Source organism: Anabrus simplex, chromosome 1, assembly GCF_040414725.1.
Source record: "Anabrus simplex isolate iqAnaSimp1 chromosome 1, ASM4041472v1, whole genome shotgun sequence".
Taxonomy (NCBI): domain Eukaryota; kingdom Metazoa; phylum Arthropoda; class Insecta; order Orthoptera; family Tettigoniidae; genus Anabrus; species Anabrus simplex.
Window position 1 is genome coordinate 794,474,139 of NC_090265.1, and position 26,407 is coordinate 794,500,545.

A 26,407-nucleotide genomic window follows, 5' to 3' on the forward strand; every position below is an offset into this window, starting at 1 on the left:
ACATGTTGTTCTAGACAATAAAACACGTGTAATGCCTAGGACAAAAATAAATACTTTTTAAAACTACAATTTAGAGATTAGGTGGAAATAGTAATTAGGTGTGGGCCTAAGTGTAATGTTTAAGGTACCGATCTCGATAGCTGCAGTCGCTTAAGTGCGGCCAGTATCCAGTAATCGGGAGATAGTGGGTTCGAACCCCACTGTCGGCAGCCCTGAAGATGGTTTTCCGTGGTTTCCCATTTTCACACTAGGCAAATGCTGGGGCTGTACATTAATTAAGGCCACGGCCGCTTCCTTCCCATTCCTAGGCCTATCCTATCCCATCGTCGCCATAAGACCTATCTGCGTCGGTGCGACGTAAAACAAATAGCAAAAAAAAAAAAAATGTTTAAGGTAGTGGAAGATACATTTAAATGTAGTACATGTATCAGAATAATATAAATTGCAATACATGATTACTCTCTCTCCACTTCCTGGCTATCCGGATCTAGGAGATGGGAGTATTATATTCTGTAGCTGACGAGGAAAGCCAGAACCGCTGACGTAGGTTTCCGAGCCACGAAAGTCTTCTTCTGCCAAGGCCGCATCTTCCACATACCTTCCCTGAAGGATGAGATGGAGTAGACCATGCTTCTCAGGGTGTCGCATCACATGACCGAACTAGGCGAGTCTTGATTGTGTTGTACTGATAATTTCCCGCTCCTTTCCCATCCGTGTCATTTCGAATCCAATCTACCCAGATGATTCAGAGTATACGAATTCCCGAAGTTTTATGAAAGAAACTTCTGTCGGTGTACATGATTCTGCTCCCTAAAGAAAGTAATTTAGTTACCGGTATGATATCTCCTTCACAGACTTAAGGTTTACTGAAGTAGCGACTGAGATTTTTAAAGATTTTTATAAATGAGTAAAGGATCAAGCTTGGGTGCGCAACTTTGCTATAGACTAGTAAGAATGTGGTACGCCCCAATGCTAGTTCTCATATCATTAGTCTACATGGTTGAGTAATATTTATTCTTTTATACTCTCTATCTCTTATGACTGTCGTAAAAGATGACTAAAAGGGATCCCAGGAATTCTCAACTTGGGAGCGTGAGTTGGCGACCATGGGGCCCTTCGCTAAGTCCCGGTATTATTTCCACTTGTGCCAGGCTCCTCACTTTCACCTGATCTATCCGACCTCCCTTGTTCAACTATTGTTCTTTTCCGACCCCGACGCTATTAGGTTTACGAGGAGTAGGGAGTCTTTCATTTTCACGCCCTTCGCGGCCCTTGCCATCCTTTGGCCAATACTTCCACTTTTCGAAGTATCGGACCCCTTCCATTTTCCCCTCTGATTAGTGTTGGCCAGTTGTACTTCCTCAAGAAAGCAATACGCATCGCCATCATCGCAATCTACCCCTTTATACTCGAAGTGTCCGACTCGTTGGCTGAAAAGTCAGCGTACTGGCCTTCGGTTCAGAGGGTCCCGGGTTCGATTCCTGGCTGAGTCGGGGATTTTAACCTTAATTGGTTAATTCTAGTGGCTCGGGGGCTGGGTGTTTGTGCTGTCCACAACATCCCTGCAAATCATACACCACACATAACACTATCCTCCACCACAATAACAGGCAGTTATCTACACATGGCAGATGCCGCCCACCCTCGCCTCGTTAGAGGGTCTGCCTTACAAGGGCTGCACTCGGTTAGAAATAGCCACACGAAATTATTATTATTATTACTCGAAGTCATTTGAATGCTTGGAATTGGTACATTTGATTATTTATTGTACATTCCAGTTGAAGATAGCCAGCATATTGTCCCACTTAGAGAAATGTTGTTGAGCTATGGGGATGGACGGAGAATTAGTGAGAACAGACCCCGAGTATGTGGTAAACACGATTCAAGCACCTGCTTGGAATTAAACAGTGATAGGTCGCTAAGGAAATCGATGTCCACTTCAGTGTCCAACTCATTCCATCTCCATTTCATTTCGCCATAGCGAGTGGTGTCATCTGAACGACAGTTTGAACATCCTGAACAAGAATATTTGTAATCGAACGTAAACAGCCCATCCAAGGCACAGAAGGTGAATGATACTTCACTTTGAGTATGAGACCGCGCTTAAAGAATAAGTAGGTAACGAAAATTAAAGGAATAAATGGCTTGTACTCGTAAAAATATACACTAAAGAAACAAATACTAGCCCTGAAACCTACCACACGCTTTTACTACACAGAATGTTTGTCAGTGTTTGCACGTTTCAAGTAATTGATTATCCTTCTTGCTGTACTTCATAGGAAGTCTTTGAGGACGAAACGGCAGCAGTAGGCTTATGTTATTATATGTTTTCACTCAGTAACGGCCATTGGGAATTAAAAGTGCAGTGCGGGGGCAAAAATAAATAAATAAATAAATAAATAAATAAATAAATAAATAAATAAATAAATAAATAAATAAATAAATAAATAAATAAATAAAATGCACAGACAACAAACAGTATCCGGGTTGTGGGATATAGCAGACGGGGAGGGGGGTATATACTGTACATCATAACTGGAAAAAAATAACAGCTACAAAATGGTAAGTTTTTCGATGCTCTCCGAGCGAATTTCGACACAGGTAAAGGTTGACTGTTTACCAGCTTAAGTGCGGTAATAATAGCTTTCTTTTTTAGATTTTGATTCTTCTTCTCCTTCTTCTTCTTCTTCTTCTTACCTTGCTACCGCTTTTTCCCACACCTGTGGGGTCGCGGGTGCGAACAGCGTCGCACATGTGGATTTGGCCCTGTCTTACGGCCGGATGCCCTTCCTGACGCCAACCCTATATGGAGGTATGTAATTTCTATTGCGTGTTTCTGTGGTGGTTGGTGGTGTGGTATGATGTCTGAATATGAAGAGGAGAGTGTTGGGACGGACACAAGCACCCAGTTCCCGAGCCTGAAGAATTAATCAGAAGCGATTAAAATCCCCGACCCGGCCGGGATATCGAACCCGGGACTCTCTGAACCGAAGGCCAGTACGCTGACTATTCAGCCAACAAGCTAGATTTTGATTTAATCTATATATCTATATATATAAAATAAGAGTATTGTCTGTACATTGCTCAGAATTTGAAAAGAATGGTATTTCTGTATCGATCATGTCCATAGTAACAAGAAAATGTACTTTTTACTTTTCCGTAATTTCTGTCTATCTGTCTGTCTGTCTGTCTGTCTGTACGTACGTATGTACACGCATCACGAGAAAACGGCTGAAGAGAATTTAATGAAAATCGGTATGTAAAGTCGGGGGATGAGCCGCTACAATCTAGGCTATAAATCATTTTATTCACGCTGAGTGAAATGGTAGTTTAGGGGAAGGCCTTAAATTTAATTATCGAATATTTATATTATTAGCGGTCCTATCGATAAATACTATATAACTAAAGTTATATAGAATTCAATTTCCAGTCATTTATGTCTTTTACATTTTTACCGTACCGGCTCTGATAACACAGATATTAATGAATTTGTATTTTTGTTGCGAAGTCCATATCAACGCCGAGCCACGAGAAAATGGGTTAACAGAGTTTAATGAAAACCGCTATACAGAGTTGGGGATAAGAAACTACAGTCTAGGCTGTAAATAATTTTATTTTCCCCGAGATGAAATGGTAGTTTAGGGGAAGGCGCCTAAAATTTAATTTTAAATACCGGTACCTATGTTATTGGTGCTATAGAAAAGTACGGTACTACATAACAAAAGTTATAGACAATACAATTTCCGATCATTTATGTTTCATTCAGTTTTACTGTACCGACTATGATAAGAGTGGTTTTTCAGAAGGCCTACAATATCCAAAGCACTTAACACTGATCAACAATTACTTTACATTGACCATTGTTTGTTGTGATGTTCTTCGTTTCTTATGGTGCCGCTCAACTCCGATAGATGGGATTACTACTGCGTACCAAGTATAACAGCCTGACTGAACATTGGCGGGAAATAGCTGGGGAGTTGGAAAACTTTCTTCTTTAGCATGCCATTCCTCTGGTTCATACATTTTCTGATACTGCAGGTACGTAACACACTGGTTCATCATATCATTCACCAGTATCCAGTAATCGGGAGATAGTGGGTTCGAGCCCCACTGTTGGCAGCCCTGAAAATGGTTTTCCGTGGTTTCCCATTTTCACACCAGGCAAATACCGGGACTGTACCTTAATTAAGGCCACGGCCGCTTCCTTCCACTTTCTGGGCCTTTCCTAACCCATCGTCGCCGTAAGACATATCTGTGTCGGTGCGACGTAAAGCAAAAAAAAGCACCATAGCATTCGAGCTATTCAATCCCTACTCTGAGGCACTGATTGGAATGAGTAGTGTGCATATTGAACGGAATAATGACAGAGGAGTGTTCATGGCAGTCTGCGACCTGGTTGTTCCAGCTCTGGAACTTTGGACTGTTAGATCGGCACCGTAGTACAGTTCATTAAAAGTGAGAAAGTGTGCGGTTTTTCATTTGATCGAGTATTTTATATGATAACATTGCTCTCAATCGCTACATTCCTACTGACGGTTTTGTAATGACCTATGTTGAATTCAGTTAGGAAAACCACCAAGTCAGTCTTTCTGAGAATCCCGTAGCGAAGCACGGGTACATCAGCTAGTATAAAATAAGAGTTTTGTCTGTACATTGCTCAGAATTTGAAAATAATGGTATTTCTGTATCGGTCATGTCCATAGTAACAAGAAAAAGCACTTTTTACTTTTCCGTAATTTCTGTCTGTCTGTCTGTCTGTCTGTCTGTCTGTCTGTCTGTCTGTCTGTCTGTCTGTCTGTCTGTCTGTCTGTCTGTCTGTATGTATGTATGTATGTATGTACACGCATCACGAGAAAACGGTTGAAGAGAATTTAATGAAAATCGGTATGTGAGGTCAGGGGATGAGCCTCTACAATCTAGGCTATAAATCGTTTTACTCACGCTGAGTGAAATGGTAGTTTAGGGGAAGGCCTAAAATTGAATTCTCAACTATTTATGTTATTAGTGGTCTAATGAAAATCGGTATGCGAAGTCGGGGGATGATCCTCTACAATCTAGGCTACAAATCATTTTACTCACGCTGAGTGAAATGGTAGTTTAGGGGAAGGCCTAAAATTGAATATTCAACTATGTGTGTTATTAGGGGTCGTATATTAAAGAAAATGGGTATGCAAAGTTGGGGAATAAGTTGCTACAATCTAGGCTATCAATAATTGTATTCACGCTGAGAAAAATGGTAGTTGAGGGGAAGGCCTAAAATATAATTCTCAAATATTGTTATTAGTAGTCCTCTCTTGATGAAAATCGGTATGCAAAGTCAAGAAATAAGTCGCTATAGTCTAGGCTGTAAATTATTTTATTCACGCTGAGTGAAATGGTAGTTTAGGGGAAGGCCTAAAATGTAATTCTCAAATATTTTTTATTAGAGGTGTAATCGATGAATGCTATATAACTAGGGTTGTATAGTATTAAATTTCCTATATTTATGTCTTATACATTGTTACCGTACTGGCTATGATCACAAAGATATTCATGATTTTGGATTTTTTTTACTAAGTCCATATCAGCGCCGAGTAACCAGAAATGGGTAAACAGTATTTAATGAAAATCGGTATGTAAAGTCGGAGAATAAGAAACTACAGTTTATAGTATAAAATATTTTACAAATCACAGAGTCGAAAGAAAACTGAATGTGGAGGCCTACAATATAGAAAGCTCATAACATTGATCAACAATAACATTACATTGACCATTGTTTGTCGTGATGTGCTTTGTGTCATCTGTTGCCCTTCATCTCCGGTAGGTAGGATTACTGCTGCGTACAGAGTGTTTTTTATTTGATTTACGTCGCACCGACATAGATAGGTATTATGGCGACGATGGGATAGGAAAGAGCTAGGAGTGCCTTTGGCCTTAATTAAGGTACAGGCCCAGCATTTGACTGGTGTGAAAGTGGGAAACAACGGAATACCATCACCAGCGCTGCCGACAATGGGGTTAGAATCCACTATCTCTCGGATGCAAGCTCACAGCTGCGCACCGCTAACCACACGGTCAACTCGCCCAGTCGTACAGAGTGTAACAGCCTGCCTGAATATTGATGGGAAGTAGCTGAGGAGTTGGATAACTTTCTTCTTTAGCATGACATTCCCCTGTTTTATAAATTTTCTGTTACTACTGGTACGTAACACACTGGATCATCATAGCATTCGGGCTATTCAACCCCTACTCTGAGGCACTGATTGGAATGAACAGTGTGCATATTTAGCGGAATAATGGCAGATGAGTGTTCATGGCAATCTGCGGCCTGGTCATCCCAGCTCTGGAACTTTGGACTATTAGATTGGCACCGCAATCTGACCGCAGCACTGTTCGTTAAAAGTGATAAAACGTGCGGCTTTCCATTTGATCGAGTATTTTATATGATAGCATTGCTTTTAATCGCTACATTCATACGTTTTTGTAATGACCTATGTTGATTTCAGGTTAAGAAAACCACAAAGTCAGTCTTTCTGAGAATCCCGTAGCGAAGCACGGGTACATCAGCTAGTACTATACAATAAAACTTTCACCAAAGGAACAATAATACACATTTATAGGCTAACAATTAAATAGAACTACGGTGTGGTTATGCAATTAAAATCATTTAATATTTGACAACACAGAAACTAACAAACTGAAAAGACCGCCAGACTAAAGAATGCGCGCGGCAAGCGGGTGAAATATACCTCAGTGTCCATGACCTTGTCGAAAAAAGAAAAAAATACACCCCCTGCTGCCCTTTCTCACAGCACATGCAAAGCCTCCACTACTTGCTGTGGCGCTATGCAAATCGGTTAGCCGGGACGAACGATATTTCGTACGCATTTCCGCTAAACATTTTGCTAATACTGAAAGAAAATAGAGGAAATAATTAGCCGATAAGACAACAGGCCTTGTACAAATCGCTTTTTAAAAATAATTCAGTAATTCTAGTTTCAGCCTGCTAAAATTGAAGTGGAGTGGGGGTGGGGGTGACTGGCCCCATCGTCCCACCCTATCGCCGCTACTGCTTTCACTGATCAGATAAAAATACAGGACATTCATCAGTATGATTTTTTACGCGATTACAAGAAGTAAGAGAGAGATAGAAAGTTGACTAAATGCAGTCAAATGATGCGGATAAATTTTGGTAGGGATGGGGGAAGAAGCAGGTTTGGCGGTTCGTTCTTATTTGTATGTAATAGCGGCTGTGGTTCTCGGCTTTCATGTACGCGAACTGAGCAGTATTGTCAGCAGGAAATGACTGCATCCTTGAATGGTGAGATAATTTTTCAAGCAGCTCAAACAGTAAAGCAAAACATACCAACTCTGTAGAGGCCAAGAAGGCTCTAGGAGGAGTGGGATGTATCGAATCGAAGAAAGTTATTTAATTCCTGTCCTGTCAGCTAAACTAGTAGCTCTTAGGCCTTTGATTTGGAATTTTTGATTTTGATGGATAGGTGGATTTGTATGGTTGTACGTACGTTGGTTATTATATTATTTAGTTCTGGGATAGAGATCGCCGGACCCTCAGGTGGCACCCCAAGGAGAGACCCGCACCGCACCATCCCCTCCACCCGATAGTTTTTTCACGCTATCCCCCGTTTATTAAAGAATTACATTGTATACTTCATTTTTTCATTTGTTTTGTATGCCTCTTGTATGGCCGGAGTATTTGTGTCCTCCACAATCCAAACCTCGGCTAAGTGGGACAGAGTGGTTAGCTCTGTGCCCGGTCGGTATCGCCCCCAGGAATTTACCTGCTACTCATTGCTGAGGTCGAGCTGAGGCCATTATGGCCCTCCAGAAGTGCAAGTATCGTTTCTAAATTGTTGACCTACCACACAGAAGGCGAAGAATCAAATCTACGCCTTATCCGCCTCGGCTAGGCAGTCGTAGTCAAGTCAAAGTCAGTACGAACTATTTCCACCCAAAAGTTGAGATCCAGTGTACTAGAAGGCATTGAGGACAGCGTACTGGAGAACATTTATGAAGACAATTACATTCGTGGCTTCAATTCCTATAATAGCAAACTAATGAGACGCTATAGATGCTCTAGAAGTAAATTAAATTGTTAAATTGCATGACTAGCAAACGATGAGGTGGGATCGAGGGTGTGAACTGTGTCACACAAGTGGATTTGGTCCTGTTTTACGGTCGGATGCCCTTCCTGACGCAACCTTATGTGGAGGGATATAATCACTATTGCGTATTTCTGTGGTGGTTGGTAGTGTGGTGTATTGTCTGAATATGAAGAAGAGAGTGTTGGGACAAACACAAACGTCCAGTCTCCGAACCAGAAGAATTAATCACACTCCCCAATCTTTCAGAGAATCGAACCGTAGACACTCTGAACCAAGGCCTCAACGCTAACAATTCAACCAAGGAGTCGGACATATATTTCGATCTGCTAACAACCATAATTTTAGTTTTATTGTTACCGGTACTAATATGTATGTTCTGAAAATGGGAAACAGTTGTACTTCCCCTCAAAACAAACAGGTACTCATAGATGGTAACTTCAGGAGGTGGCGATTCCGCAGGATTCCCGAGATGATGCCATTTTCTTCTTTTCCCGTAGGCATTGTCATACTCTTTCCCTCCAAACTGATTTCTTAGAACTCATCGATCGCTGAACAACTCAGAACAGGAGTAAGGTGAGTCACTACTACATGTTCCCAGATCCCGAGATGATTGTTTTTCCAGAGATAAAGACATTTCTTTCTTTCTTTTTGTTTTTTGTCCACTTTGAAAATAAACGTCCATAATCAGCGACCGGATAACAACACCAGACCTCATGAAAGTTAAAGGATTTAAGATGTAGTAAAGGAAGTATAGGACGGTAAGGATTTGACCAGTTAGAATATAAGGATCTTCTACTGGTCGAGCACCAATTCATGTTAAAAGGATGACAATAGAAACTATAGATCAAAATAGAATTTGGTTAATCGGGTAAAATTGGATTCCACGGAATTTATTATTTGCAGTAAAAGGGAGAATAAGAAGAATTGCAATGCATGTTACAGGCTCCCATGTGTCAGCCAGCTACACCATAGACATGGGTTCTGCTGTGTCCCCGGACTGCCAGACACTTGTGACCACCGTGGGATCCTTAATTAAACCACTCCTCTTGAAGTGGGCTGTGACACAGAGCTCATCGATCGCTGAACAACTCAGAACAGGAGTAAGGTGAGTCACTACAAGAATATTTATTTATTTACAAAGGGCTGGCCAGTGAAGCTCGTGCGCTGATTCGAGTGCGTCATAACTGGTTCCGTTCTCGCAGGGCAAACTTCATATATCATGCCCCTCCTTTCTCTGAATGGAAACTTTGTGCTCATTGTACTTCCACCACTGGCATCTCATCACCTTCTTTCGCTGAGTGGAGTTCTTGTTCAGTAACTTACTTCCACCTTAGATATCACGTCCCCTCCTATGCTGAGTGGAGTTCCTGTGTTCAATATTATACTACCACCATTGGCATCCCGTCCCCTCCTTTCGCTGAGTGGAGTTCTTGTTCAGTAACTTACTTGAGTCTTAGACATCACGTCCCTTCCTACGCTGAGTGGAGTCCCTGTGTTCAATATTATACTACCACCATTGGCATCCCGTCCCCTCCTTTCGCTGAGTGGAGTTCTTGTACAGTAACTTACTTGAGTCTTAGACATCACGTCTCTTCCTACGCTGAGTGGAGTCCCTGTGTTCAATATTATACTACCACCATTGGCATCTCGTCCCCTCCTTTTGCTGAGTCGAGTTCCTGTGTTCAATATCATACTTCTACCACTGGCATCCCGTCCCCTCCTTTCGCTGAGTGGAGTTCTTGTTCAGTAACTTACTTGAGTCTTAGACATCACGTCCCTTCCTACGCTGAGTGGAGTCCCTGTGTTCAATATTATACTACCACCATTGGCATCTCGTCCCCTCCTTTTGCTGAGTCGAGTTCCTGTGTTCAATATCATACTTCCACCACTGGCATCTCATCACCTCCTTTCGCTGAGTGGAGTTCTTGTTCAGTAACTTACTTCCACCTTAGATATCACGTCCCTTCCTACGCTGAATGGAGTCCCTGTGTTCAATATTATACTACCACCATTGGCATCCCGTCCCCTCCTTTCGCTGAGTGGAGTTCTTGTTCAGTAACTTACTTGAGTCTTAGACATCACGTCCCTTCCTACGCTGAGTGGAGTCCCTGTGTTCAATATTATACTACCACCATTGGCATCTCGTCCCCTCCTTTTGCTGAGTCGAGTTCCTGTGTTCAATATCATACTTCCACCACTGGCATCTCATCACCTCCTTTCGCTGAGTGGAGTTCTTGTTCAGTAACTTACTTCCACCTTAGATATCAGGTCCCCTCCTAAGCTGACTGGAGTCCGTGTGTTCAATATCATACTTCCTCCGTTGGCATCTCGTCCCCTGCTTTCGCTGAATGGATTTCTTGTTCAGTAACTTCCACCTTAGACATCACGTCCCCTCCTATGCTGAGTGGAGTTCCTGTGTTCAGTAACTTACTTCCACCTTAGATATCACGTCCCCTCCTATGCTGAGTGGAGTTCCTGTGTTCAGTAACTTACTTCCACCTTAGATATCACGTCCCCTCCTATGCTGAGTGGAGTTCCTGTGTTCAGTAACTTACTTCCACCTTAGACATCTCGTCCCCTCCTATACTGAATGGAGTTCCTGTGTTCAGTAACTTACTTCCACCTTAGACATCTCGTCCCCTCCTATGCTGAGTGGAGTTGCTGTGTTCAGTAACTTACTTCCACCTTAGACATCACGTCCCCTCCTATGCTGAGTGGAGTTCCTGTGTTCAGTAACTTACTTCCACCTTAGACATCACGTCCCCTCCTATGCTGAGTGGAGTTCCTGTGTTCAGTAACTTACTTCCACCTTAGACATCACGTCCTCTCCTATGCTGAGTGGAGTTCCTGTGTTCAGTAACTTACTTCCACCTTAGACATCACGTCCTCTCCTATGCTGAGTGGAGTTCCTGTGTTCAGTAACTTACTTCCACCTTAGACATCACGTCCCCTCCTATGCTGAGTGGAGTTCCTGTGTTCAGTAACTTACTTCCACCTTAGACATCACGTCCTCTCCTATGCTGAGTGGAGTTCCTGTGTTCAGTAACTTACTTCCACCTTAGACATCACGTCCTCTCCTATGCTGAGTGGAGTTCCTGTGTTCAGTAACTTACTTCCACCTTAGACATCACGTCCTCTCCTATGCTGAGTGGAGTTCCTGTGTTCAGTAACTTACTTCCACCTTAGACATCTCGTCCCCTCCTATGCTGAGTGGAGTTCTTGTTCAGTAACTTACTTCCACCTTAGACATCACATCCTCTCCTACGCTGAGTGGAGTCCCTGTGTTCAATATTATACTTCACCATTGGCATCTCGTCCCCTCCTCGCTGAATGGAGTTCTTGTTCAGTAACTTACTTTCACCTTAGATATCACGTCCCCTCCTATGCTGTGTGGAGTTCCTGTGTTCAGTAACTTACTTCCACCTTAGACATCACGTCCTCTCCTACGCTGAGTGGAGTCCCTGTGTTCAATATTATACTTCACCATTGGCATCTCGTCCCCTCATCGCTGAATGGAGTTCTTGTTCAGTAACTTACTTCCACCTTAGATATTACGTCCCCTCCTATGCTGAGTGGAGTTCCTGTGTTCAGTAACTTACTTCCACCTTAGACATCACGTCCCCTCCTATGCTGAGTGGAGTTCCTGTGTTCAGTAACTTACTTCCACCTTAGATATCACGTCCCCTCCTATGCTGAGTGGAGTTCCTGTGTTCAGTAACTTACTTCCACCTTAGACATCTCGTCCCCTCCTATGCTGAATGGAGTTCCTGTGTTCAGTAACTTACTTCCACCTTAGACATCTCGTCCCCTCCTATGCTGAGTGGAGTTCCTGTGTTCAGTAACTTACTTCCACCTTAGACATCACGTCCCCTCCTATGCTGAGTGGAGTTCCTGTGTTCAGTAACTTACTTCCACCTTAGACATCACGTCCCCTCCTATGCTGAGTGGAGTTCCTGTGTTCAGTAACTTACTTCCACCTTAGATATCACGTCCCCTCCTATGCTGAGTGGAGTTCCTGTGTTCAGTAACTTACTTCCACCTTAGACATCTCGTCCCCTCCTATGCTGAGTGGAGTTCCTGTGTTCAGTAACTTACTTCCACCTTAGACATCACGTCCCCTCCTATGCTGAGTGGAGTTCCTGTGTTCAGTAACTTACTTCCACCTTAGACATCACGTCCCCTCCTATGCTGAGTGGAGTTCCTGTGTTCAGTAACTTACTTCCACCTTAGACATCACGTCCTCTCCTATGCTGAGTGGAGTTCTTGTTCAGTAACTTACTTCCACCTTAGACATCACGTCCTCTCCTATGCTGAGTGGAGTTCCTGTGTTCAGTAACTTACTTCCACCTTAGACATCACGTCCCCTCCTATGCTGAGTGGAGTTCTTGTTCAGTAACTTACTTCCACCTTAGACATCACGTCCTCTCCTACGCTGAGTGGAGTCCTTGTGTTCACTATTATACTTCACCATTGGCATCTTGTCCCCTCCTCGCTGAATGGAGTTCTTGTTCAGTAACTTACTTCCACCTTAGATATCACGTCCCCTCCTATGCTGAGTGGAGTTCCTGTGTTCAGTAACTTACTTCCACCTTAGACATCACGTCCTCTCCTACGCTGAGTGGAGTCCCTGTGTTCAATATTATACTTCACCATTGGCATCTCGTCCCCTCATCGCTGAATGGAGTTCTTGTTCAGTAACTTACTTCCACCTTAGATATTACGTCCCCTCCTATGCTGAGTGGAGTTCCTGTGTTCAGTAACTTACTTCCACCTTAGACATCACGTCCCCTCCTATGCTGAGTGGAGTTCCTGTGTTCAGTAACTTACTTCCACCTTAGATATCACGTCCCCTCCTATGCTGAGTGGAGTTCCTGTGTTCAGTAACTTACTTCCACCTTAGACATCTCGTCCCCTCCTATGCTGAATGGAGTTCCTGTGTTCAGTAACTTACTACCACCTTAGACATCTCGTCCCCTCCTATGCTGAGTGGAGTTCCTGTGTTCAGTAACTTACTTCCACCTTAGACATCACGTCCCCTCCTATGCTGAGTGGAGTTCCTGTGTTCAGTAACTTACTTCCACCTTAGACATCACGTCCCCTCCTATGCTGAGTGGAGTTCCTGTGTTCAGTAACTTACTTCCACCTTAGACATCACGTCCCCTCCTATGCTGAGTGGAGTTCCTGTGTTCAGTAACTTACTTCCACCTTAGACATCACGTCCTCTCCTACGCTGAGTGGAGTCCCTGTGTTCAATATTATACTTCACCATTGGCATCTCGTCCCCTCCTCGCTGAATGGAGTTCTTGTTCAATAACTTACTTCCACCTTAGATATCACGTCCCCTCCTATGCTGAGTGGAGTTCCTGTGTTCAGTAACTTACTTCCACCTTAGACATCACGTCCCCTCCTATGCTGAGTGGAGTTCCTGTGTTCAGTAACTTACTTCCACCTTAGATATCACGTCCCCTCCTATGCTGAGTGCAGTTCCTGTGTTCAGTAACTTACTTCCACCTTAGATATCACGTCCCCTCCTATGCTGAGTGGAGTTCCTGTGTTCAGTAACTTACTTCCGCCTTAGAAATCACGTCCCCTCCTCGCTGAATGGAGTTCTTGTTCAGTAACTTACTTCCACCTTAGACATCACGTCCCCTCCTATGCTGAGTGAAGTTCCTGTGTTCAGTAACTTACTTCCACCTTAGACATCACGTCCTCTCCTATGCTGAGTGGAGTTCTTGTTCAGTAACTTACTTCCACCTTAGACATCACGTCCTCTCCTATGCTGAGTGGAGTTCCTGTGTTCAGTAACTTACTTCCACCTTAGACATCTCGTCCCCTCCTATGCTGAGTGGAGTTCTTGTTCAGTAACTTACTTCCACCTTAGACATCACGTCCTCTCCTACGCTGAGTGGAGTCCCTGTGTTCAATATTATACTTCACCATTGGCATCTCGTCCCCTCCTCGCTGAATGGAGTTCTTGTTCAGTAACTTACTTCCACCTTAGATATCACGTCCCCTCCTATGCTGAGTGGAGTTCCTGTGTTCAGTAACTTACTTCCACCTTAGACATCACGTCCTCTCCTACGCTGAGTGGAGTCCCTGTGTTCAATATTATACTTCACCATTGGCATCTCGTCCCCTCATCGCTGAATGGAGTTCTTGTTCAGTAACTTACTTCCACCTTAGATATTACGTCCCCTCCTATGCTGAGTGGAGTTCCTGTGTTCAGTAACTTACTTCCACCTTAGACATCACGTCCCCTCCTATGCTGAGTGGAGTTCCTGTGTTCAGTAACTTACTTCCACCTTAGATATCACGTCCCCTCCTATGCTGAGTGGAGTTCCTGTGTTCAGTAACTTACTTCCACCTTAGACATCTCGTCCCCTCCTATGCTGAATGGAGTTCCTGTGTTCAGTAACTTACTTCCACCTTAGACATCTCGTCCCCTCCTATGCTGAGTGGAGTTCCTGTGTTCAGTAACTTACTTCCACCTTAGACATCACGTCCCCTCCTATGCTGAGTGGAGTTCCTGTGTTCAGTAACTTACTTCCACCTTAGACATCACGTCCCCTCCTATGCTGAGTGGAGTTCCTGTGTTCAGTAACTTACTTCCACCTTAGACATCTCGTCCCCTCCTATGCTGAATGGAGTTCCTGTGTTCAGTAACTTACTTCCACCTTAGACATCTCGTCCCCTCCTATGCTGAGTGGAGTTCCTGTGTTCAGTAACTTACTTCCACCTTAGACACCACGTCCCCTCCTATGCTGAGTGGAGTTCCTGTGTTCAGTAACTTACTTCCACCTTAGACATCACGTCCCCTCCTATGCTGAGTGGAGTTCCTGTGTTCAGTAACTTACTTCCACCTTAGACATCACGTCCCCTCCTATGCTGAGTGGAGTTCCTGTGTTCAGTAACTTACTTCCACCTTAGACATCACGTCCTCTCGTACGCTGAGTGGAGTCCCTGTGTTCAATATTATACTTCACCATTGGCATCTCGTCCCCTCCTCGCTGAATGGAGTTCTTGTTCAATAACTTACTTCCACCTTAGATATCACGTCCCCTCCTATGCTGAGTGGAGTTCCTGTGTTCAGTAACTTACTTCCACCTTAGACATCACGTCCCCTCCTATGCTGAGTGGAGTTCCTGTGTTCAGTAACTTACTTCCACCTTAGATATCACGTCCCCTCCTATGCTGAGTGCAGTTCCTGTGTTCAGTAACTTACTTCCACCTTAGATATCACGTCCCCTCCTATGCTGAGTGGAGTTCCTGTGTTCAGTAACTTACTTCCGCCTTAGAAATCACGTCCCCTCCTCGCTGAATGGAGTTCTTGTTCAGTAACTTACTTCCACCTTAGACATCACGTCCCCTCCTATGCTGAGTGAAGTTCCTGTGTTCAGTAACTTACTTCCACCTTAGACATCACGTCCTCTCCTATGCTGAGTGGAGTTCTTGTTCAGTAACTTACTTCCACCTTAGACATCACGTCCTCTCCTATGCTGAGTGGAGTTCCTGTGTTCAGTAACTTACTTCCACCTTAGACATCTCGTCCCCTCCTATGCTGAGTGGAGTTCTTGTTCAGTAACTTACTTCCACCTTAGACATCACGTCCTCTCCTACGCTGAGTGGAGTCCCTGTGTTCAATATTATACTTCACCATTGGCATCTCGTCCCCTCCTCGCTGAATGGAGTTCTTGTTCAGTAACTTACTTCCACCTTAGATATCACGTCCCCTCCTATGCTGAGTGGAGTTCCTGTGTTCAGTAACTTACTTCCACCTTAGACATCACGTCCTCTCCTACGCTGAGTGGAGTCCCTGTGTTCAATATTATACTTCACCATTGGCATCTCGTCCCCTCATCGCTGAATGGAGTTCTTGTTCAGTAACTTACTTCCACCTTAGATATTACGTCCCCTCCTATGCTGAGTGGAGTTCCTGTGTTCAGTAACTTACTTCCACCTTAGACATCACGTCCCCTCCTATGCTGAGTGGAGTTCCTGTGTTCAGTAACTTACTTCCACCTTAGATATCACGTCCCCTCCTATGCTGAGTGGAGTTCCTGTGTTCAGTAACTTACTTCCACCTTAGACATCTCGTCCCCTCCTATGCTGAATGGAGTTCCTGTGTTCAGTAACTTACTTCCACCTTAGACATCTCGTCCCCTCCTATGCTGAGTGGAGTTCCTGTGTTCAGTAACTTACTTCCACCTTAGACATCACGTCCCCTCCTATGCTGAGTGGAGTTCCTGTGTTCAGTAACTTACTTCCACCTTAGACATCACGTCCCCTCCTATGCTGAGTGGAGTTCCTGTGTTCAGTAACTTACTTCCACCTTAGACATCTCGTCCCCTCCTATGCTGAATGGAGTTCCTGTGTTCAGTAACTTACTTCCACCTTAGACATCTCGTCCCCTCCTATGCTGAGTGGAGTTCCTGTGTTCAGTAACTTACTTCCACCTTAGACATCACGTCCCCTCCTATGCTGAGTGGAGTTCTTGTTCAGTAACTTACTTCCACCTTAGACATCACGTCCTCTCCTACGCTGAGTGGAGTCCCTGTGTTCAATATTATACTTCACCATTGGCATCTCGTCCCCTCCTCGCTGAATGGAGTTCTTGTTCAGTAACTTACTTCCACCTTAGATATCACGTCCCCTCCTATGCTGAGTGGAGTTCCTGTGTTCAGTAACTTACTTCCACCTTAGACATCACGTCCCCTCCTATGCCTGAGTGGAGTTCCTGTGTTCATTAACTTACTTCCACCTTAGATATCACGTCCCCTCCTATGCTGATTGGAGTTCCTGTGTTCAGTAACTTACTTCCACCTTAGATATCACGTCCCCTCCTATGCTGAGTGGAGTTCCTGTGTTGAGTAACTTACTTCCACCGTAGAAATCACGTCCCCTCCTTTGCTGAGTGGAGTTCCTGTGTTCAGTAACTTACTTCCACCTTAGACATCACGTCCCCTCCTCGCTGAATGGAGTTCTTGTTCAGTAACTTACTTCCACCTTAGACATCACGTCCTCTCCTATGCTGAGTGGAGTTCCTGTGTTCAATATTATACTTCCACCATTGGCATCTTGTCCCCTCCTTTCGACGGAGTTCCTGTGCTGAGTGGAGTCCCTGTGTTCAATATCATACTTCCACCATTGAATGGAGTTCCTTCGTTCAGTATCTTACTTCCACCATTGGCCTGAATGGAATTCCTTCGTTCAGTATCTTTTTTCCACCATTGGCCTGATTGGAGTTCCTTCGTTCCGTATCTTACTTCCACCATTGGCCTGATTGAAGTTCCTTCGTTCAGTATCTTACTTCCACCATTGGCCTGATTGAAGTTCCTTCGTTCAGTATCTTACTTCCACCATTGGCCTGAATGGAGTTCCTTCGTTCAGTATCTTACTACCACCATTGGCCTGATTGAAGTTCCTTTGTTCAGTATCTTACTACCACCATTGGCCTGAATGGAGTTCCTTCGTTCAGTATCTTACTACCACCATTGGCCTGATTGGAGTTCCTTCGTTCAGTATCTTACTACCACCATTGGCCTGAATGGAGTTCCTTTGTTCAGTATCTTACTACCACCATTGGCCTGAATGGAATTCCTTCGTTCAGTATCTTACTACCACCATTGGCCTGAATGGAGTTCCTTCGTTCAGTATCTTACTACCACCATTGGCCTGAATGGAGTTCCTTCGTTCAGTATCTTACTACCACCATTGGCCTGAATGGAGTTCCTTCGTTCAGTATCTTACTACCACCATTGGCCTGAATGGAGTTCCTTCGTTCAGTATCTTACTACCACCATTGGCCTGATTGAAGTTCCTTTGTTCAGTATCTTACAGTGGAGTCCCTGTGTTCTATAAAGTATTTCAATCTTTGACGTCATGACCCATCCTCTCGCTGAGTCCAGTCCCTGGACTAAACACTTTGCTTGTTATTATTAATTGCGTTCGACCTACTGGATATTTTTCACATTCTAAATTCAAAATAATTTAATTTATGTTTTTTTTAAATAGGATACATTCCTTTACCATTCCATGACTGAAGTATGTTAATAGTGATCACACAGATACTGCGCTGTTACTGGCTACTACTAGAGAAAATGTTTATATAATGGAGAATATACAGTATCGCCTCTGAGGTGTAGTGGTTAGTGTGATTAGCTGGCCACCCCCGGAGGCCCGGGTTCGGTTCCCGGCTCTGCCACGAAATTTGAAAAGTGGTACGAGTGCTGGAACGGGGTCCACTCAGTCTCGGGAGGTCAACTAAGTAAAGGAGGGGTTCGTTTCTCACCTCAGCCATCCTCGAAGTGGTTTTGCGTGGTTTCCCACTTCTCATCCAGGCAAATGTCGGGATGGTACCTAACTTAAGGCTAGGGCCGCTTCTTTCCCTACTCTTTCCAATCTTCCCATCCCCACAAGGCCCCTGTTCAGCATAGCAGGTGAGGCTTCCTTGGCGAGGAACTGGTCCTCCTCCCCAGTTTTATCACCGATCCAAAGTCTCACGCTCCAGGACACTGCCCTTGAGGAGGTAGCGGTGGGATCCCTCGCGGAATCCGAGGGAAAAACCAATCCTGGTGGGTAAACGGATTAAAAAATGAATAAAGAAAGAAAGAAAGAAAGAAGAATATACGATACTGTATCTCGAATTTGTTGTCCATTATCTTATGAAAGTGATGATGAAAGTAGTTATACTAGTTATACACTTAATTAGGCCGACGGTACTAAAATCAAAGGAGTTACCTCGTTTCAGCACGTCCCTCTCCAGGTGCTTAAAAAATAACGAGCAGGTCTGTGCAATTTTTAAGGGCCTAATATAAATCCACCTCAGACCACCTGACCATGGGGGCCAGATTCGTATTAAATGTGTGATATGTTTGCAGTTTATTAATGGTTTTCGTGGTTTCTTTTGGCGTGCTATAGCTGTACGAATTATAGAACCTTTATAGATGCATCCTGTTGTCGTTTTTCCTTTGTTCATTACAACTTTAATAATGTTACACCTTATTCCGTCTATAAGTTGGTCTTGAGTCTTAGTCTTAGACTAGTCCGCTGATGATGAACTTACTGTAAGGAAATTTGTTAGTAGGTGTGTGAATCAATGTGGTGGAAAGTCGATCTCCGAATACCAAGATTGCATATTCAAATCTGGCAGAAGTGAAATACATTCCTCACTCCACGTCTTACGATATCAACATGTAAAAATATCTCCTGTGACACATTGGCTGTTAACTCGAAAACATATGTAAAATTCGGCTATAGATGGCCCAAAAGAGGCCTGTTTTTTCTGGTACAGTAAGACGGAACGTTGAAGTTAACATGCAGACGTCAGTCAAATCAAAATGCGTGCACATGGTAGCTGAGGTCTTCTTCTTCTTAATCTGTTTACACTCCAGGGTTGGCTTTTCCCTCGGACTCAGCGAGGGATCCCACCTCTACCGCCTCAAGGGCAGTGTACCGGAGCGTGAGACATTGGGTCGGGGATACAACTGGGGAGAATGATCAGTACCTCATCCAGGCGGCCACACCTGCTATGCTGAACAGGGGCCTTGTGGGGGCATGGAAAGATTGGAAGGGATCGACAAGGAAGAGGGAAGGAAGCGGCCGTGGCCTTAAGTTAGGTACCATCCCGGCATTTGCCTGGAGGAGAAGTGGAAAACCACGGAAAACCACTTCGAGGATGGCTGAGATGGGAATCGAACCCACCTCTACTCATTCGACCTCCCGAGGCTGAGTGGACCCCGTTCTATCCCTCGTACCACTTTTCAAATTTCGTGGCAGAGCCGGGAATCGAACCCGGGCCTCTGGAGGCGGCAGCTAATCACACTAACCACTACACCACAGAGGCGGACATTCTTCTTCTTCTTCTTCTTCTTCTTCTTCTTCTTCTTCTTATTATTATTATTATTATTATTATTATTATCGTGTTTCGGCGGTTTGCAGAGGTGTAAGAAGGTACCGGGATGAATGGGTGGACGGGGAAAAGTTCAAAGTATAATTTAAAACACTAAACTTTGAAACTTTATTCCTTTCTCTCTCTCTCTCTCTCTCTTTTTTTTTTTTTTTTTTTTTTTTTTGGCTCTGATAAATAATCTGAATAAGTAACAACAATAACAGTTCAGGAGCTCGTCAGCTCGTATAACAAGGTTGGACTATAAGTCCAGATCAGGTGTAACAATTTGCAAAGAATGAGCGTTATAATTCCAAAGAGTCTAAATTGCTCCACTCAGTTATCCTTAGGAGACTGAGCTCCAAAATTTACTACAGTCCGGCCTCTCGAAGGCACAAGTTTCTTATCCAAATTTTACATTAGATCAATTCGGAAACAGTGTTTACTCTCATTTTTGCTCGACAGTCTGATTCACAATTGTCTATAAATAACTAGAATTTACAGTAAACTGGGGCAGTAAGTGCCCATACTACATGGCCTAAATGTACAAAAAGAAAAGGTTTAAGAATATTAGCCGTGAACAAAATGCTAGGAGGTGAAGCACTTGCACTCCTTTTGACATATACCTTGAAAAACATATAAAATCTTATATAAGCTCATGGGCCTAAGTTACAGAGGGTGACTAGATGTAGAAATATTAAGTTCCAAAATAGTGTTAAAAATTTAGAATTTTAGAAAAACATAGTCACCCCCATACCAAGTTGAATGGGAGGATGAACACTCTTTATTCCCTAAGTTACATATTTTCCAGCAGGGATTTGAATAAAGTCCTCAGACTTGCCTGAAAATTTACATTTAAAAGGCGATGTTAATTTTAAGAAATTTATATTAAGAAAGAATTTTGAAACCTTCCTCTCAAGTTAACTTTCTGGAGCTATCACATATTTAAAAGATATCTGCCATTACCTTGAGTTGGTGTGCCTTCCGACGACGGGCAAGACTTCCCTTGCATCCACTAACACCGTATGCACTCTAGAATGGCGATTAAGAAGACAAAATGGCCCAAAAGCGCCCAGTTTATATAGCAAAAGGGAAAGTTCCAGAACTCTCTAGGCAGAATGCCTGTACACACCCCCACTTTTAATTGGCTACAGAAATATATACAAAAATTTGTGATTGGCTAATAATTTAAAGAAGAAGGAAGCCAAGTAGTGCTGTCAACTTCGGCACAAAAAGCAATCTACTAACTTTTCAGAATAGAATTAATTGTCCGTCCTCCCGCCAGAGGTAGCACGTAAGTCGACAGTCGAGACATCTGAAGATTAAAGGTCCAAACTTCTCTAGATACACAGTACAGGGGTTTACATCAGAGATGGCCTTCTAGAAGGCGTGCAGTTCAATTGAACGGAGTAGATGTACCTCCGGTACAATTATTATTATTTAACATCGTTACGGCCTCATTGGATCACGCTTATTTAGGCTTCCAACCATGTTTACGTATCCTAGCCCACACGTCCTTCATTCTCTTTCTTCTGTCTTCTGACCAGGGAAGTCGTTTGGCTGGTTTGACCTCATCTTCAGGTACCTTCCAATCCTGGATTTTTTGGTTAAGGATGGTTGTATCTAGGATATCTTGTTCTGTTATCCCGTTCAGCCTCAACTCAACAGGCACTCCTTGGTGCCATCTGGGTTTACCTATGAGACTTCAAACTTGTGTTAGGATCTCTTTCATCAGTCTGATGACCTAATAAAGTCAGCCTCCTTTTCCCGATGACGTCCGTTACTTTGCCCACCTTGTTATGCACTTCTTCATTTTTTCTGAGCTCTATGTTACTTCTTTTTTAATGGGTCCTAAGATATTTCTCCCTATCCTTCGTTCCAGTTTCTCCAGTTCTCGTTTAGTGACTGTGAGTTATGTGGTCATGGAGTATTTTGTGTTTTCTGCTACATCGTGGATACTGAACCACTGCCGGAGCTACGCGCCCAGGAAAACCTTCCTCACTCTCGTCCAACTTTGTCCTCTATCTTGCCTTCCACGGTCAGTTATATCAGGCTGTATTTACCGTTACTGCCTCAGTGGATCAGTGGTAGAGTGTCGGCCTCCGGATCCCAAGATAGCGGGTTCAAACCCGGCAGAGGTAGTTGAACTTTCGAAGGGCGGAAAAAGTCCATTCGACACTCCATGTCGTATGATGTCGGTATGTAAAAGATCTCTGGTGACGCATTTGGTGTTTACCCGACAAAATTAATTGAAACTCAACCATAGACGCCCAAGGGAGATCCGGTTTACTGCCTGCAACTAGAAGGCCTAGTGTAAAACAGAACGTCGAAATTGACGAGCAGACAGCCAGATGGCCTCAAATTGAAATGTCTGCACACGGTAGCTGAGGACATACGATTATTATTATTATATATATATTGCGAATGAGCCCATTAGGACTACGCAAAGTACTTAGAGACAGGCATTTGCCTTTCTTTGTGCCCACACTTCCTTCATTCGTTTGCTGTGTGCTTCTTTTCTCTCTTGAGACCATGTTGTTCCGGTCTTCTTCTTTGGTTTTTCCTCTTGGTCAACTTGCCACTTATGAACTTTGGTTCTGAAGATAACCCGGCTTTGGATGTCTTCAGGTGTAATTCCTGCCAGTTTGAGATCTGTTTTAATTTCGCCAATCCATTTTATTGTGTCCGTTTTAGCTTTACTTCGGTTTTCATAAAATTCAACTATTTGCTTGGTAAGTCTATCTGGGTTCATCCTTTTTATATGTCCAAAGAATCTTAATCTGCGTTTTCTGATGTCGCTGTGAATGTTAGAAAATTGTTTGATTTCCTGTTTCCCTCTAAGGCGGTACTGTTCATCTACGAGTTTTGGGCCTAAAATTTTTCTAATGATCTTGCGTTCCTTTTTCTGAATATTTTCTAGATCAGTTTTCCTGTTCAAAATTAGTGTCTCAGATCCATAGAGGCATTCTGGTTTTATAACTGTATTATAGTGTCTTAGTTTAGCATGCTTGGAGAGACACTTTTTGTTATAGATATTTTGGGTGAGTCTATACGCAGTTTCCATTTTTTGGCATCTAACTTCATTGGCTTTTGTTTCCATTCCATTCTCCTGAATTATTTCACCGAGATATTTGAATTGCTGGACCCGTTTTATTTTGCCATATTTTGTCTCCATGAATTTAGGGGCTTCTTTGCTGCAGGTCATGTATTCAGTTTTTTCAAACGATATTTGGAGGCCGACTTTTTCCGCTGTTTCTTTCAGGAGTTCGATCTGGTTTATGGCTGTTGAAACGTCACGAGTTAAGATTATTATTGAAAAATGTGACTGAAATGGGCTGCTTTGCTGCTTTTTGCAAGGGTTAAGAAAAAATCTCGGCAGAAATTCAGTAACTGCGCCCTAAGTTTTATGACATTATAATGGATTTGAAATAGTACAAATCTTATGCGGAATACCTTTTAGAAGACAGATGTGTTCACTGCAACAGCCACAGAACCACCCACAGTCCCTAGAAGTACATTTACTTTCATAACCTACTGTAATTCAGCACCCTACGTTCTTCATTGCTGAAGTACGCAGTAGCATTTCCATTGGCTGAGACGCAATCAGTTATGACGTAATTCCCAGCAATAAAGTCAAATGTCAGGGAGTAAAGAATATAGGGATGTGCCTTGGAGCGCTGAGAGTGAAGCCCAATGACAGTGCTCTACACAGGGGGCGTGGTCGTATATATGCGCGAGAACACATGTTATTTTCTGACTGTCAAACCCATCACAGCTCACTGGAGTGAATACGGAGAACACAAATTGTAATTGCGGGAATTTTCAGACGAGAACTCTGTAAGACACACCAAAACGTAAAAGAGATACTAATATTAAGTTGGTGTTGTAGCTATATGGTGTTGTCCATACAGTTGCACGAATCGGAAAACCAAAAATATTCCTGGAATAACATTTCACAGCTAAGATTTTAAGTATGGCTTGTAATATGTAGTACTGTATATTCTATTACCTCCATTGTTATTGTGCACCGAGCTCGATAGCTACAGTCGCTTAAGTGCGGCCAGTATCCAGTATTCGGGAGACAGGTAAGGCTGTACCTTAATTAAGGCCACGGCCGCTTCCTTCCCACTCCTAGCCGTTTCCTTTCCCATCGTCGCCATAAGACCTATCTGTGTCAGTGCGACGTAAAGCAACTTGGAAAAAAAAGTTATTGTGCTAGTATTTCGGAATCCCAGCCGTCCCCATTTCGTAAGACTTTTTAGGTTAGACTTACCACTTTTGTAATATGTATCCCGTTGTGGGTGGTGGTGGTAGAAATATCGACGGTGTCGTAAAAGGCAAATAAAAGGGGCCTAATGAGCTAGTGCTGGCAAGCTAAGGCGGTTCTCCGTTGATTGAATCGGAAATACGATTGAAATGCCCCATCCGGTTACCTCCGGTCTACCGACGAATGGCGAGCATATATACGGAGGGGTAAGGAGAGCGATGGTCCTTAGCCGAGTCCTGCATTGCTTCCACATTTGACAGGCTCATAACTTTCATCTATCCTATCCAACCTCCCTTAGTCAACTCTTGTTCTTTTCTGGCCCCGATGTTATTACGTGTGGAGGCCTAGGGAGTCTCATTTCAGATCCTTTGTTGCCTTTGTCTTTCTTTGGCAAATACCTTCATTTTTCGAAGTGTTGAACCCCTTCCATTTTAATAGAGGATGGTTTACTTGATGATTGTACTTCCTATTAAAACAATATATCACCACCACCACCACCACTCTAAAATATGCAGTATCTAAACACTCTCACGAAGCCCAGTTTGGTGATTTATTCCACATTCCCCTCAAGCATTCAGATTGCGATATGCTATTATTAATAGCCTACTTCTTATCTGCCAACGGCCGTAGCCGTGTTGAAACACCGGATCCCGTGAGATATCCGAAGTTAAGCAACATTGGGCGTGGTCAGGAGTCGGATGGGTTGCCACGCGCTGTTGGTGGGGGGTAAGGGAATGGAGGAGCGGAAAGGAACTGGCCACCCTACCGCACGTAAACTCCGGCTCAGGAACACCTCTGCGGAGGTTCGGACCTGCCTTCGGGCAGAATAACCCTTACCTACTTCTTATCTTTACTAATATCTGGTGAAGATATTCAATTTATAGTACCGATAGTCAAGTTGCGAGAGAGTGAATTTAAGCCTGCGAGTCAAGAGAAACAAAAGCTTTTGTAGAGCTTAGTCATAAATCATTAATAGGTCGGTTGGCCAATAATTTTGTTACAGTTAATGCCCATGTTATTTTGAAAATTATTATAAATAAGTGTGCGATTCGAAATTTCCGTACTTCCGAGGAAATGTCTTAGTTTGTATGAGTAGCGAGCAGCTCCCTGTGTGATTCTTTACACCTTGAACAAATGCATTCCGTTACAAAACCACGCACGATAAAAACACAATTAATGGTTTTGTCACTAGTCGGACCTTACCAGTCCAGACCAATCGCTTGTCACTAGCCTCAATAATAATTTAATTGAGCTTTTCGTCACTGTCCAACATAGAATACGCTGCTGTCGCCCTAGCTAATAGCCGCTTCGTGGTCGTTACGCTCCCAGAACCCCTTTAACAGATCACTGTTCAATAGTTTTGTCACTAACCGGACCTAACCAATACAGACCAATAGTTTTGTCACTAGCTGGACCTAACCAGTCCAGACCAATGGCTTTGTCACTAGCCCGAATGATAGACCGCACGATCACGACGACCGCGGGAAGTCCGCGAGAAAGAAACAACGGACAGAGCAATCGCTCCTGGATGTCTCCGCTGATAAAGTGACGCAGTAACAGAACTTATGCTAACATCTGCTTGAGGCCATAGGATTATAATCATCACCTGAAATGTGTTCATTTTTCTTTCTTTCAGGTATTTGGACTTAAGGGTAGCCAGCTGTCCCAAAGGCAAGCAGATCCACGTGGTTCACGGCTTGTATGGAGGACAAATATACGACATCCTTATCGAGGTAGACATGTTTCTACGAAGTCATAAACATGAGATGGTGATAGTGGACTTTCAGAGGTTTTATAAGTTTTCTCCGACCAACCACACTCAACTCAGGGAGACTGTGAAAGGGATCTTTGGAAACAAACTGTGCCCACTTCCGACATGCCTGTTCAACCTGACACTAAGCTCTATGAGGGAGCAAGGGTACCAGGCCGTAGTAATCTACCGAGAGCAGAACCTCATGCCTAAAGATGACACCGAACTACTGTGGCCGTCTCGGAGTTGGTTAGTGTATAGGCCGATATCCGTGGACGCCTCTACCATGCTCAGGGAACTGGAGAGAGATGTCGCTCGCAGGTGGGTACTGGTAAATTAGCTATGTGCTCTCGTTTAGTTCCATACCCCTTATCATTAAAAACTGAATCTAACCCTCGTCA

At 43.5% G+C, this 26,407-nt stretch overlaps 1 protein-coding gene across 1 annotated transcript in view; it reads left to right on the plus strand.

Moving 5' to 3' along the window:
* LOC136873537 (PI-PLC X domain-containing protein 2) overlaps positions 1-26,407 on the plus strand; it is a 50,200-nt gene that overhangs the window by 6,607 nt on the left and 17,186 nt on the right. The window contains exons 2-3 of the mRNA XM_067146709.2: positions 9,048-9,210; positions 25,893-26,327. Of these exons, the coding sequence (XP_067002810.2) occupies positions 9,048-9,210; positions 25,893-26,327 (598 nt within the window). The remainder of the gene's footprint in view (positions 1-9,047; positions 9,211-25,892; positions 26,328-26,407) is intronic.